The following is a 15,459-nucleotide window of genomic DNA, read 5'->3' as shown; positions in this document are numbered from 1 at the left end:
ACTCTCGAGAAATGGAGATAGCAATGTGTCAATCAATAAATGTCGAGTCATATTAGTCACCACTCAATTGTGGGAAGGCAGTAATGACTGGCAGCAGAATATGACAAATGCTGTGAGATGGAGATAACTTTGATGATATCAACACAGCAAATTAGGTGTCAGTGCAGCTCCATAATTTTGCGATAAGTCAATGACTATGGTTCAGTTGCAAACCAAACCTTTATTCCACACTGCAAGTGTCATGAAATGTTAATCTGATTGTAATTTGGATCCATGGTTTTGTTGTCGGCATTGTCATCATCGTCGTCGTCGTCATCATTGCTGTGTTTATTGCAACCGTTTATGAAAGGCGTTCCACTGGTTCAAACTTAATGGCAGGTTTTGGAGATTACAGAAAGGCTTTCAATTAAATTGCATGACATTATGCTAAAACAGAGTTGCTACCTTACCTTATCAGCAAAATGAAATGGACTGTGACAGTTCAAAATAGAGAAACCGAGGACAGCGCATATTGGCATTCCTACCCAGTCAACCTGCTATCAACATCAAGTTTAAGACAAGCTGTCAAAGGTACCAGTAGCCATGCCAAGAGCTACAGTTAAGAGGAGGAAATTTGTCCGACTCATCTCACCATGAAGCAAACAAACAAAAATTGAACTAGAAATGACTAATCCAATGTCCTGAAGTTGAGTTCAGTTCAGTTCAAAACTCTACCTTATAGTAATAGGTACATTTGAGTGTTCAAGCGAGCACGATGATGACAGTTTAATCTGCTTGATGCGCATTTATATGTGCAAATGGTTTGCCATATTAAAGTAGATTCTCTGAAAAAGATACTTACAGAAAGCTCTTCTTAGCACTAATGACATTTTTAGTCTTTGGTATGACTGCCATTCTCAGAATTTAACAACTCAACTGCTCAACCCCTTCAGAGATTGTTTAAATGTGACCTTCCCTTCAGGCTTCGAGTTGGCAATCCACCGCCAACTCACGTTATCCTCCACCCCTATCCACGATCTTTTCTATCCCCACTAACCCTACTTCGCTCAACTTTATTACTTGCAGATTACAGTGTTTCCTTCCATCACCTCCCTCATCTTTGCCCATTCGTTATTCCACTTGCTTGTTGTGTCAAATTTTTGGCCCACTTCTCCACTCTCAGTACGTTGCCATTTACCCTGTCACCTTGCTCTTCCATGAGTCAAGATTTTGTCGAGAGAAAAAAAACTGCAGTCCATTTTTAGCTCACCTGAACTTTAGTCAGGTGAGCTTATGCGATCGAGCAGCGTCCGTAGGTGAACGAGTCAATCAATCAGTTCGTCCATCCGTAAACACCAGTCATTATCGCTTGAACCAAATACAAAATTTTGATGAAACTTGGCCACAAGCTTCATATCTGATGCCTAACGAAGGTTTATTGGCCGCATCAAAATCTGCACTCATTAAGGGGTTCTATGGAGGGGTTTTTTTGACCCTCCCCCTCCCAAAAATAGATAGTTGTTCTTTTCTCCAAAACTACACACACAATTCTGATGAAACGTGAGCACAACCTTCATCACTCAAAATGTAACAAAGTGTATCATCCGCATCAAAATCTGCACTCATTAATGGGTCTACCAGGGGTGGGGGTTGAACTGGCCAATAAAGGTATTTGCTGTCTTATCCGAGACCACACATATAGTTTTGATGAAACTTGACTGCAACATTCTTCACCCATGATGAACCAAAGTGTATTGACTGCATCAAAATCTGCGCTCATTAAGGGAGTCTACATGGGTGTGTGTGTGTGTGCGTGTGGGGGGGTTACTCCCCAAAATCGGTAGTTGCTTTCTTCTCCGAACTACACATGGAATTTCAATGAAACTTGACCACAACCTTCATCACCCTTGATGTACCAAAGCTTGTTCACAGCATTAAAAAATTCAGGGTCTAAGATGGTCTGCAGGGGGTTTCAGTGACTGTTGCTCCTGATCAAGGTGAGCTTCAGGACAGGTGGTCCTGTTTTTTTATCTAAACAATGTTTTTATTGGCCATGTTGTCATTGCCTCCACCACTGAAGGTGGAAAGAGGTTATGTTTTCACCCCTGTTTGTCTGTCTGTGAGCAGGATATCAAAAAATTACAGATGGATTTGAACGAAACTTGGTGTCCAGGTTGGGTGTGTGACAAGGACCAATTGATTCGATTTTGGAAAAATCCGGATCCTTTTACAAGAATTGTTTTTTTTTTATTTTTCGACTGATTCTTCATCATTGAGAGATAGACACAAATCTCAAACAGTTATGATATCTCAAACAATTATGGACGGATTCGGACAAAACTTGGTGGACGAGTTAGTTTGGTGACAAGAATATGCTGATTCGATGTTGGTTAGCTCCGGATGCAGATCTGGCCTATCAGTGGGCTACAAAATGTAAACTGTTCAGCCTGGCAGAGGTATGCGCTCCACTGAGTGCCGTTGTAGTTCCAAATATTTACGTATGGAACATACAATGGGAAAAGCAGAAGGGGATCGAACATTCCCTATTTTTGAGTATGTCATATGTAGATGACCCATCAACTTAAAGGTGACATAAAATCAAGGTTTCGATAGCAAATCGCTGTGCATACATTATCACTCGTCATCATACACTGAACAAAAACAAAGTGTCTTCAGTAAAATCATATCATAACTTGTCAGCAATGTGCATTGCTATTACCAAAAAGCAAAACACACAGGCATCAGCAAAATGCTTCATTTTTGTGCACAATCGAATAAACGTTGAACCCTCAAAGGTGACACAGAATTCCAATTTCAAGATTGAATTTTTTACAAAAAGTTGAATTTCAATGAACTCTGTGTGTGTGTCAAAATTAAATAAACGAAACCTGGATGGACGAATTTAGAATTACCCCTGCAAGTCAGTCAATTGTCTCAGAGGTAACTTTTGGAATAAAACAAGTTTGCAGATTTACTTTGGGGGCTTCATCTGTTTATTGGTTGCAAATTCACTTCTCACAAATTGTTTTATCCATTCCACTCATTGGCAGTTTATTAATTTTGTTTCTTAAAATGCAGACTTGAAAAGCAGTTGCAAAGAAATTCACCAAACGTGGTAGTTAGGATCACCATATGGCAAGAGATGTGAGAGCAGTCAAAACGTCAAATACCCAACAATGCAATTACGGGCACATTTTAAAAGGTTTTTAAATGAAGCTTTGTATGTGCAATAAACATTGAGGGACGCATGAAATATGCGATGTTTTTTTGGATTTAACCCCCGGTTCATGCCCCAGGGTCACTTAGAGTCACAAGGGTCAAAACATATGCCTGGTGTTGCCTTAATGGTTAGGGTGGTGGGCTTGGGATCCTCGGATCCTGAGTTCAAATCCCACTTGGCTGTTGAATTAATACCAGGTGGGGTTGACTCTGCCTGTCATCCTTCCGAGGTTGGCAAAATGAGTGCCAGCTTGCTGGTATACTGTGTCGGAGTGGAGACCCGTCCAGGATTGTGCCCAATAGCCAAGGAGAAGTGCTTAGGAAGCACCAACGCCCTGCACAGAGTACGGTCCCGATGGATAGATGGTCAAAACGTGAAAACATTTTAAACTCAAAATTTGATATTGGGTCATTCCTGGTGGAACTTTTTTGCCATCTTTCAACCTTGCTTTAGGAGGGAAGTATGGGAATTTGTGATGACGTGCCATCGACTTCCCTCGAGTATTGCATTGCAAAAGAAGCAACATTTAAAAAAAAATACTGCTACTCTGACTACTGGTGTTGGCTTAGTGGTTAGGGTGGCGGCTTGGGATCCTAGGGTCCTACATTCAAGTCCCGTTTGCTGCTGAATTAATACACCATGGGGTTGATAGCCTGTCATCCTTCCGAGGTCGGCGAAATGAGTACCAGTGTGTACTGGTAGAGGGGCACTGCATCAGCGACACAGTCGCGCTTCCAAGAAATGATAGCTACCCCGGCAGCTTAGCTGCCGTATGCAAGAAGAAGAAGAAGACTCTTACGCCTATTCTTCCAACATTGTGGAGTTAGCCAGGGACTGTTTTTGGCCCAAGTCTTTCACGAACCAGCAGGCCAGGCCTGAACTGAAAGTGGCAATAATTTGGAATTTGTTCAAGGTGCCAGCAATAACTCACCTACTCTTTGCAAATTTTACCGTGTGATTTTTAATGTCCACCAACTAAATGTCAGGTGTCAGGTGTCAGGTCAGGCCAGATTAGATCTGTGACTTGCTTCAGGTATCATGTAAACCTCTACTAACCTGTTCCATGGTCGGGATGTCGGCGACTAAACCGTCTCCCCCACCAGGTTTTTTCGTGAGGAGGGTGTTTGGATATGGACTCCCAGCAGGATTAAAAACAAAACCTGTCAAAGGGCGGAGGAGCACCTTGTGAGCCAACGGCCATCCATATCTAGTGCCCAACTGTGTCTGTGGACGATCTCCTGCAGTTGGGTTACTTCTTATTAGGAGGTTGGTGGCAGGATTTGCATTCTGGCCACCGTAAAACCCTTCATTCCGCAAAACACAAAACGCAAAGAAATCTGAAAACCCACTCCCTGGGAGTACCTCCTGTGCAGCTTCCCTTCGCAGGGCAGCTCACCAGATGATGGGATTGGGGCAAAGCCTTCGGGACCCCCAATCTTTGATGATAGGAGGGAAACCACGAGGTAACATTCCTGGGTCAGATTGCGGGAGAGTGTATCGGAGTGGTGCTGAGGTGTCGTCTACCAGACGGCGGTCTCCTTGGGTTAACCTGAGGCGGTCCCTTCGGGTGGGTGCCTGGAATGCCCTTTCCTGAAGAGAGGATGATCACCTGTCTCTGTTATCATCTGAGCTCAAGCGTTTGGACATCGGTATTGCAGCTCTCTCAGAGGTTTGGAAACTGGATTGCGGCGAGATCATAGTGGGTGGTTACACCTACTATTGGTCTGGTCACTCTGATGGTTACCATGCCCAAGGAGTTGCTGCAGCTGTGTCCAATAAACTGACTCCAATGATAATTGAGGTAACACCAGTGAACGAGCGTATTATGAGATTAAGGATTCGTCACTCCTTGGGTGTCATTTCCTTGGTCTCTGTTTATGCTCCGACTGAGGCGAGTGATCTCACCGTGAAGGATGCATTCTACGCCACGCTCGAGTCTGTGGTTGATCAGTGCCCCTGACGAGATACACTTCTAGTCTTGGGGGATTTCAATGCATCGACTGGAACTGATAGGGATGGTTATGAGGTGTGTGTTGGTCCCCATGGGTCAGGAACTATGAACCAGAATAGCACTAAGTTCCTTGACTTTGCAAGAAGTCATGGACTTAGGGTGGCCGGTTCATGGTTTCAGCGCCCACAAGCTCATCACTGGACTTGGTATTCCAACGCTGTCGGTGTGGCAAAGGAGATTGACCATGTCCTTCTTGATGGTCGCTGGAGGATAATCCAGAACTGCAGGGTCTACCGGAGTGCTCAGTTCCTCAATACTGACCACCGGCTTGTTGTAGAAACTCTGAAGTTGCACCTTAAATCCAGGAGAATGGTACCATCCCAGCCTCGGCTGGATGTTGGCAAGCTCAGGGATGAGAGGGTAGCTGAGGACTTTGCAAACAAGCTGAATGGATATTTGAGGAGTCTAGGTGCTTTGGGAGGTCCTGAAGAGTTGTGGAGTGCCTTCAAGCCCACCGGCCTTGATGTTGCCGGTGGATGGCTTGGAATTAACCGTAGGGCAAAGAAGAATTTTGTCTCTCAAGGGACACTGGATACCATTGACCAGAGTCGCAGGGCCAGGCTGAATGGCGGAGCTGAGCTGTTCAGGGAGCTGAGGCGTAAAACTGTACGTGCACTGAGGGTGGACAAGGAGGCCTATGTGCGAGGAATCTGTGAGGGGGTACATCATCACCTGTGGTCAAGGGATTCTCGTCCTGCTTACAGGGGAATTTGCGCATTACGTTCATCCAAGCCCATCCCTCAGTGTACTGCAGTTCGAGCAGAGAGTGGTAGGCTCTTGACAGAGGAGTCTGAAGTGAAGGCCCGCTGGGCCGGTTACTTTGAGCGGTTGTACCAGACTGATCCACCAGCTATCGAGTTGGACGTCAGGGGTGTTACAATCCCTGTTGCTGACCCTTCAATCAACTGTGATCCGCCTACATTTGTGGAAACACAGGCTGTGGTGAACCGCTTGAAATGGGGTAAAGCTCCAGGGATCTGTGGCATCCATGCTGAACTTCTCAAGGCTGGTGGAAATGCTGCACTCGTGTCATTGCATGCAGTTCTCTGTTCTGTCTGGAACACAGGCATCATCCCAACTGACTGGAAGAGGGGCCTTGTTGTCCCTCTCTGGAAAGGGAAGGGTGATCACCAAGACTGCAACAACTACCGAGGGGTGACACTGCTCTCAGTGCCGGGCAAGGTCTTTGCTCGGATAATTCTTGATAGGGTTCGGCACCATCTGCTTGAGCACCAGCGTCCAGAGCAGTCAGGCTTTACACCAAAGGGGTCAACGATTGACCGTATCCTTGCTCTTCGTGTCCTCACTGAACGCATATGAGAGTTTCGGCAGGGGCTGCTTGCAGCCTATGTTGATCTCTAAAGCGTTTGATTCAGTGAATCGCGATGTCCTCTGGAGGATTCTTAGTCTTCGTGGGATGCCACCAAAACTGATCGATCTGATGTCTGAAATCTACTCTGGTACTGAGAGTGCTGTGAGATGTGGTGGTACCATCTCTGACTTATTTCCAGTTGTTACTGGAGTTTGTCAGGGGTGTTTACTGGCCCCCACACTTTTCAGCACTTGTATGGACTGGATTCTCGGGAGGATGTCGGAGAGATCAAGCTGTGGTGCATTATTTGGGAATGTCAAGATCTCAGACCTTGATTTCGCAGATGATGCAGTAAGCTTTGCGGAGACTTTAGATATCCTTTTGGGGGCCCTCGAGGTGCTGAATGAGGAGTCAGAGCCGCTGGGATTACAGGTTTCCTGGGTCAAAACTAAGATCCAGGCTTTCGGTGACATCTTGGATGCCGCTATCCTGTCTGTGCCTGTTTGTGGTGAGGATGTTGAGGTCGTGGAGAGATTCACTTACCTTGGCAGTGATATTCATGTCTCTGCCGGCTGTGAGTCAGAGGTCAATAGACGTCTGGGTCGGGCCTGGGAAGTCATGGATTCACTGGATAATGGGGTGTGGTGCTGTCGGTACCTGTGTGGGAGGACGAAAGTCTGAGTCTTCAGGTCCTTGGTGCTTCCAGTCTTGCTCTATGGATGCGAGACTTGGACTCTGACCAAGGATCTGAGACAGAGACTTAATTCCTTTGGTACCAGGTCTCTTCGGAGGATCCTTGGCTATCGCTGGTCAGACTGTGTCCAATGAGCGGTGGCTGAGAGAGACTCAAATGAGATTTGTTACCTGCATCGTCCGTGAGCGCCAGCTGCGGCTGTATGGACATGTGTCTCGTTTTCTTGATGCTGATCCTGCTCACCAGATTCTCTCAGCGAGGGAGTCCCGTGAGTGGAGGAGGCCAATGGGCCGACCACGTGCCTCGTGGTTGCAGCAGGTTGATCGGCATCTCAAGGAGATGGGGATTGGCCAGGCATCTGCCTGGAGGATGGCCAGATGGAGGCCCCTGGAGTACCGGCATAAAGTGGATGCAGCGCCGCACTGCTCTGGTACATGCTCCCATACCTGACCTGACCTGACCAACTAATGCTTACATTTTTACCATTAGTTGGTGGGATTTTTACGGTACACCAGGCTTAACATCCACCCGAGGGACGGCACACACATTCATGAATCACCCTGCATGCGGAGCACCAGGGTGACAGTTTATAACTAGACCAAGATTAGAACCCAGGCTAGAGCTGCTCAAATGTGAGTGCACATATCTCTTAACTATCCTACCAGACCTAAAAGATGCCTATTCAAACAGGTCTTAGAAAAGAAAAAAGAACAAAGATAGCATCTGATATTTCAGCCTGAAGATGGCTTTTATCTTGGATTCGTCATTTATTGTATTTTCAAGAACAATTATTGTAAAGAAAATGAATATTGGAAAGGTTTTCATAAAATGCTTTAAAGCAATCGGCCATTTCATAAGATGTATTGCCAATCATATAATTGAAAAGATGGTGTACTTATTTACACTCTATTTTAGCAATTCCAACTTTCCCAAAGGCTTTGAAAAAACAATGAATACAAATTATCTAGTAAAGCAATGAAATGATGCATACATAAGACAGTATGTGTGCAAGCATATATTAAATTGATGCAGCAACACACACACACACACACACCCACACACACACACACAACCACACCTGAAAATGTGTTATTCACACCATCAACCAAAGTCGACCCAGTACTGCCTTTCCTCTTTTCAAATCTGTCATGTTTCCCCAAAATGTGCATGACTCTTCAGACAGCCTCACTCATCTATCGTCCACTCACTTCAAACAAGTGTATATTCAAAAAAAAACAATTGTTCAATGGTTATCAGAAACCACTTCATGCTCAGGTGCAGATTCAACACAATATATTTATACACTGTTAAGGTTCCACGGGGTCAAGAAGGTCATGTGCCTTGTGACTCATAATAAGCCACTACTCCACATTGGAGATGGAAACATCCTCAAACATTGGAAGGGCACTCGGTGGAGTGCATACCTCCACCACACAATGCCTGATCCAGTAGAACATATCGAGCCCAATAACTTTTTAAAATATCATGCCAAATATTGTTTTTAGCCCCATCTCTCAATAGTGAAGAATCACTTATAAAATTCTTCTTTCTGGATCTGCATCCAGATCTTCACCAAAATCGAATCAATTTGTCCTTGTCGCACACCCAACTCGTCCATCAAGTTTCGTCCGAATCCGTCCACAACTTGGTGAGACATCAGGCTATATATCGGTTTAGCCTAATCTCTCAATGGTAAAGAATCACTTTAAAAATTCTAGTAGTTGGATCTGGATCCGGATCTTCACGAAAATCTAATCAGTTCGTCCTTGTCACACACCCATCCTGTCCACGAAATTTCATCCAAATCCATCCAAAACGTTTTGTGATATCCTGCACACAAACAAACAAACAAACAAATGAAATTGCTCGTTGAGCAAGGAATTGCTGGAATAACTTTGTCATATCTCCATGATCCCTGAAAAAACAAAACCTGGAAATCAATTTGGTTCTTCTAAGTCGATAGTGCTGCTGTTTAATGAGTTATAGCACTTAGTTTGGTCATGATCATAACTTGGAAGTCAATCGGACTTGAAATGGCGTTTTTATCGCAATTTGAAATTTTGACCCCACCACCTGACATTCGACACCCGACCGCGAAGAAGGGTGTTGGTGTGACACCCCAATGAGACATATGGTTGGATGCAGAATTGGAAGATGCACATTTTGGCTTTGGGTTGAAGTCGATACGACCATTTTAGCGTACGTTATTGCGAAAATAAGAATTTCGGTTTTTCGGTGACCTTGACCTTGACCTTTGACCTAGATTCACCAAAAACGACAAGTGTCTAAGCAGGAGCAGGATCGACGTCTGTACCCAGTTTTGTCATGATCGCTGAAACAGTGTGGCTGCTACAGGGTAAACAAACACACAAACAAATTGACAGACAGAATGACACACAAAACCGACCAACATAATTGCTGAAATCCGAAGGATTCCAGCAATTAACAGACAGACAGACAGAAAGAGGTGAAAACATAACCTCCTTCACCTTCAGTGGTGGAGGCAATAAAGGTGTGAGGATGCCAGCCTTAATCATAAGTCCACTGCAGCCTTTCCTCATTATGTAAATGTAGATAAAGTATATATATATATATATATATATATATATATATATATATATATATATATATATATATATATATATATATATATATATATATATATATATATATATATATATATATATATATATATATATATATATATATATATATATATATATATATATATATATATACCGGGCGCAGTGGCGTGCGCCTGTAATCCGGCTACTCGGAGGCTTGGGTTGGAGGATCGCTTGAGGACGGGAGCTATGCGCTGGACCATGCTATGAGAGGGTGTAGGGCATCCCGGAATCATGGCGAAACCCAATCCTTATCCCTGTGTCGTAAGAGGCGACCAGGGTTGCGTCAGGAAGGGCATCCGGCATAAAACCTATGCCAAATCAGTATGCGGATCATAACGGATGATCTGCTGTGGCAACCCCTAACGGGAGCAGCCGAAAGACGAACAACAACATATATATATATATATATATATATATATATATATATATATATATATATATATATTTATATCTTCTTCTTCTTCTTCTTTCGGCTGCTCCCTTTAGAGGTCGCCACAGCGGATCATCCGTATGATCCGCATTGTGATTTGGCACATGTTTTACGCCGGATGCCCTTCCTGACGCAACCCTGGTCGCTTCTTACGACACAGGAAAATGGTACACCTATTTTAACCGGGGTATACACCGGCCCAGTACACTGGTACTCACTTTGCCGACCTCGGAAGGATGACAGGCTGAGTCAACCCCCTGGTGTATTAATTCAGTGGCCTAACGGGGCTTGAACTCAGGACCTTTCGGATCACAAGCCGCTGCCCTTACCACTGCGCCAACACCAGGCATATATATATATATATATATATATATATATATATATATATATATATATATATATATATATATATATATATATATATATATATATATATATATATTTACGAGCCGAAACAACTCCATGGTTTTGGATAATGCATCAACAAATGCTCCACAAATACAGTGCATCCAATCATGATGATGATGATTGCTCTGAGCAGTCCGAAGACCTGATATTGTTTGATAGGAAAATCTTAACGTTTAACAAAACACTTTTTGTAGCTCCTTAACTGATAAGAAAAACATCACATCACATGGAACATGATGAGTCAAACAATAACAAACTGTTTTCCACTCGTTACACAAAGTCCATTCGAAATATAGGAACCAAGTGTGTAGACATATGCAAGGAAGCATCATCAGCAGTTATGAGAAGTTATCTGAAGTTATACAGCACAAGTTATGAGAAGTTGGTCAATCACAGGAACACCCTGACATTTTCACTCCTGGAGCATTTACATCACCATGGTGGAAGAATTGCTGCTGTTTATCAGGGGATCTCGAGTAACTTTTTGGGAACATCATTTGTCGAGTGTTGACTCTATGATTCCACGGTTCTTTGCATACAACAGAGCGAACGATGACAGGTACCTTTCAGCATACGACTTGGAGATGTCTTACTTGAACGAAAACCATCCTGACGTCAACGCTAAGTTGCAAGCGCAACATTGTGTCACCCAGAGACAGCAGAAGTATGGCTTCTCCCAAACTGCATGTGATCAAATTATTGGACAACCGTGATGCAAGGACGATCAACTGTGACATATCACAGAACAACTGGCAAAGTTGCATCTTCACCTGTGGTTACAGACCTTACAGACGAGGCCAGCCAAGGAAAAAGGAAAGGAAGCATTCATCGCCTTCTGTCAGAAGCGACTTCAGAAAATTGACGTTGATGATCACAAACTCATGCTGAAGATGAAATGAAAGGCACTCAAAGACACAGCTAAATCCACAATAATCTTTACTATAATTCATAGACCAGACCAGTGTGTGTGTGTGTGTGTGTGTGTGTGTGTGTGTGTGTGTGTGTGTGTGTGTGTGTGTGTGTGTGTGTGTGTGTGTGTGTGTGTGTGTGTGTGTGTGTGTGTGTGTGTGTGCGTGTGTGCGTGTGTGTGCGCGCGCGCGCTGCTCAGCCTACAGTTCTGGGCCAATTACATCCAGACTTGCTACATAAATTCAGCATGATCCCACTTGGTGCAGAGGGGTGTTTCTATCTTTGCCGGTGGTCTTGGGGTGGGAGGGGGGGCATAAATTATCTATGTAAATGTGTATTGTGTAGCACCGCCTCCAGGTAGGGGAGAATATTACAAGTCTCCACCCTTGTATGGTGCAGTATTCCTGTCCGCACATTTTCCAGTATGGAGAGGTGTTTTCAATTACGCAGCGAGAGGTATTTTGAATTACATATTTGAATAGGATAATAACATAACCTCCCTGGCCACTCCCATAGGGAATAGGTGCTTCAAGTGAAGGTAAAAGGATGGGAGATTTCTCCAAAGCAGACAGGAAGTTGTTTGCATGGCTTGTCATTGTTGGAATTTTGAGAAAAGGTGACATTCAAAATATACTGACTCACACACTCAGACTATTGCCATTCCCACTATCCAACCATGACGGATCTCTTGATAAGACCAATAAACTCAAACTCACTCACTTTCTCGAGAGTTCGATGAATCCACCACCATCCGTTGAAGAGATACCAACTGGTTCAATGTGGATGTCAGGATGTGAGATGCCATGATGTTAATCCAAATCATGAAACCACCATCAACATTTGGGAATTTTGCTGATCAAGTGTTGAATGTCTTTGTTAATCAAGCCAAGCTGAATAAGTCCAAAATGGTACACTTAGTTCCAGACCGATACAAAGACAATGGCATCAAAAGTAGTGAACGAGGATGAAGGTCAGTTTGTGGACTATAAATCGCAAAAAGAAAATATATCCTCCACTAATGAAAAAAAAATCCCAAAGCAATGAAAAAAAATTCTGTCCAGTGATGACAAAAAGGAAAAATCTTGTCAAGTTCCTCGATGAAAGATAGTACAAGTGTGGGAAGAAGCTGATTGATGACATCACAGTCTTCATTGACATGGAAGGGAGTGTCATACCATCCGTGAGGCAACTAAGAGGAAGCAGATGTGATTTTCTTCTTCACAGTGCACATGATGTTAATTTCAGTGGGCATGTTATCATTCACAGTTCAGACATGAATGTCTTTGTCCTGTGCTTGGCATTTTGCTAGGACATTCATGCCAAACTCTACTTCAATAGATGCAGAGGAAACAGCTTGGTGTTGGCTTAACGGTTATGCGGCTGGCTTAAGATCTGAGGGTCTTGGGTTCAAGCTCCTGTTGTTCCGTTGAATTAACACCAGGTAGGGTTGACAGCGTGTAATCTTTCCGAAGTCGGCAAAATGAGTACCAGTGTACTGGTAACATGGGTACTGCATCAGAGGCACAGCTGCACCCCCAGCCAATGATGCTACTTGTGGTTTTGTGCTGCACACAGAGGAGGAGGATGCAGAGTAAACAATGCTTGCACAGATTATGTTTGTCAAATGTTCAACAACTTTGAGAAAGATGTATTGTGCTGCTCTCATTAGATTTCACTGCTTCTCTGGTTGAGATAGTGAATGCTCAAAACAGAATGGGGAAAGTGAAGGCAGCGAAGGTCCTGATCACAAGCAAAGTGCCCTGTTTGACTTTTGAGAGGTTAGGGATATCATTTAACATTTGGCAATCCCTGTGTGAAGACATTGAGGGATGCACTTGTGAGCCGTATGGACAGAGTGGATGTCGAAACGTTTAACCAAGCCAGATGTAAAATGTTCAAGACCCGAGGTTGTGCAGAGAAGCTCTTTCCTCCAAACAGAGATTCTCTGTAAAAGTGTATTCACCGTGCCAATGACCAAGCTGCCATACATAAGCAGTTTTGAGAATAACCCAGAAATCCAATCTCAAAAAGATCATGGGTGGAAACTTGGGGACAACTTTCTTGCCACAGATTGGATGACTCTTCCACAAGCACTGGCCAGGGTTATGGAAACTTGCACATTGTTCTTGCAAAAAATAAAATACAACATTCATAAGAACACCTTAACCCGTGCAGTCTTGAGAAAAAGGACAGGGGAAGTGTGTTTTCAACTCTTGCTCTGGATTAGAATCCGATTTACAAATTAGATTTGTTCGTGAACTTTGAATAAAAGGTGCGATGGCAACCATACGAAGCCAATGGGCCAAATGTAACAGTCCAGAGCTGAACCTTCTGCCAACTCTTCTCAGAGAAACTGACTATTTTGGAACGCTTGTTGAGACAAAGATGCCAAAAACAAACACATCCTTTGGACGAAGTTAGCTCTGTGGTTGCATCGCTAGGCACCGCCATGTTTGTCTGAATCTCGCTGCCACTCCACCCTCAAAGTGAACAGCATCTTTGATTGGTCGAGGCGGCGTAACATTTTTCCCAAGTACTAGTAAACTGGAGGTTTTTGGAAGTTCAAACAAGGCCATTTGTGTTCCACGGTGTTCAAATATGTAATTAAATTGAAATAAAGTAAAACTTTTAAAGGCTGTAGGAAAAAAAACAACAAAAAAAAACATTCAATTGGAAGTTTACCGCTGTGGATACAACTTTTAAACCATCCTATGTAACACATTCAATTAGTTATTCGTACATATTGTTTGTGGATGCCTGGTGTTGGCTTCATGATTAGGGTGGTGGGCTTGGGATCGTAGGATCCTGAGTTCAAATCCCACTCGGCTGTTGAATCAATACCAGGTGGGGTTGACTCTGCTTGTCATACTTCCGAGGTCAGCAAAATGAGCGCCAGCTTGCTGGTATCCTGCGTCGGAGAGGTGACCCGTCCAGGATTGTGCCGAATCGTCAAGGAGTCTGCTTCGGCAGCACCAACACTCCACATAGAGGATGGCGCCAATGAATGAATGAATGAATTGTTTGTGGCCTTCATGATGTCTCAAAAAAAAGAAAAAAAAAAAAGAGTACGTTTCCTGTTTGGAATGATTTTCAATTTTGTTTGACTGTCACACTGACTGAGAGATATAAATTAAATTGCAATCAAGTTGCTCCTCGCTCATTGACTGAAGCCTGTCAGACAGACAGACAAGACAGACAGAGTGAACCGATTGCTTAAACCCGCTTTGCGCGACGTGCACGGGCTAAAAAGTGCGTTCGAGGGACATCTCACAAAGTTGCCTTGCACTGCCATTTGTACAGTACTTGCGCGTCGACCATGAACATGAAGCCGCAGTGCCAGTCATTCAGCAATGACGAAGAAAATCAAGTCCTTCGTTCAGATGTTGAGATCTAATTATGGTGAATGCATTTCCCTGTAATTGCATTCATTTTTTGGACTTAATTTTGATTTTGACATTATAATAGGAAACGTCTTGCTTTTCGAGGAAGCACGACTCTTTGTGAAGCAGTCACGTGTACAAATACTGGTTTGGGGTCTATCCAACAAAAGGTCACAAAAATTTGTCAACAGTTACTGATATCAGTCCACCATGAGTCTCAATGGGTCATATGCTTCTTAATTACACATATTAGATGTGGAAAACAACATGATGTCTGTATCATCTGTAATATGTCTGAATGGCAAATGCATGCTATGTATGCATACCTGCTATGGGGTGCTGGGGGGGGGGAGAGAGAGAGAGAGAGAGAGAGAGAGAGAGAGAGAGAGAGAGAGAGAGAGAGAGAGAGAGAGAGAGAGAGAGAGAGAGAGAGAGAGAGAGAGAGAGATATAACACATCGGTAGTGGTGGAGAAGAAAGAACATCAAGA

The 15,459-nt window shown here is 43.7% G+C and overlaps 1 protein-coding gene and 1 pseudogene across 3 annotated transcripts in view; one reads left to right on the top strand and one right to left on the bottom strand.

Annotated features, from left to right (window-relative positions):
• The window catches only part of DESI2 (desumoylating isopeptidase 2), a 30,460-nt gene that overhangs the window by 14,018 nt on the left and 983 nt on the right, over nucleotides 1-15,459 (bottom strand). Inside the window, exon 1 of one of the 3 annotated variants that reach the window (XM_085869887.1) lies at nucleotides 11,466-11,525. The exons of the other annotated variants lie outside the window; for them this stretch is intronic. Coding sequence (XP_085726013.1) covers nucleotides 11,466-11,510 — 45 coding nt within the window. The 5' untranslated portion in view covers nucleotides 11,511-11,525. Of the gene's footprint in view, nucleotides 1-11,465; nucleotides 11,526-15,459 lie in introns of those variants that run through there. 3 annotated transcript variants of the gene reach the window in all.
• Nucleotides 9,954-10,094, top strand: LOC147032347 (signal recognition particle RNA; annotated as a pseudogene).

The sequence above is a fragment of the Eptatretus burgeri genome, chromosome 2, assembly GCF_056783735.1.
Source record: "Eptatretus burgeri isolate ZD-2024b chromosome 2, Ebu_testis_v1, whole genome shotgun sequence".
NCBI classification, from domain to species: domain Eukaryota; kingdom Metazoa; phylum Chordata; class Myxini; order Myxiniformes; family Myxinidae; genus Eptatretus; species Eptatretus burgeri.
Note: the sequence above shows the minus strand (reverse complement) of the source record. Positions and strands in the feature narration are given on the sequence as shown.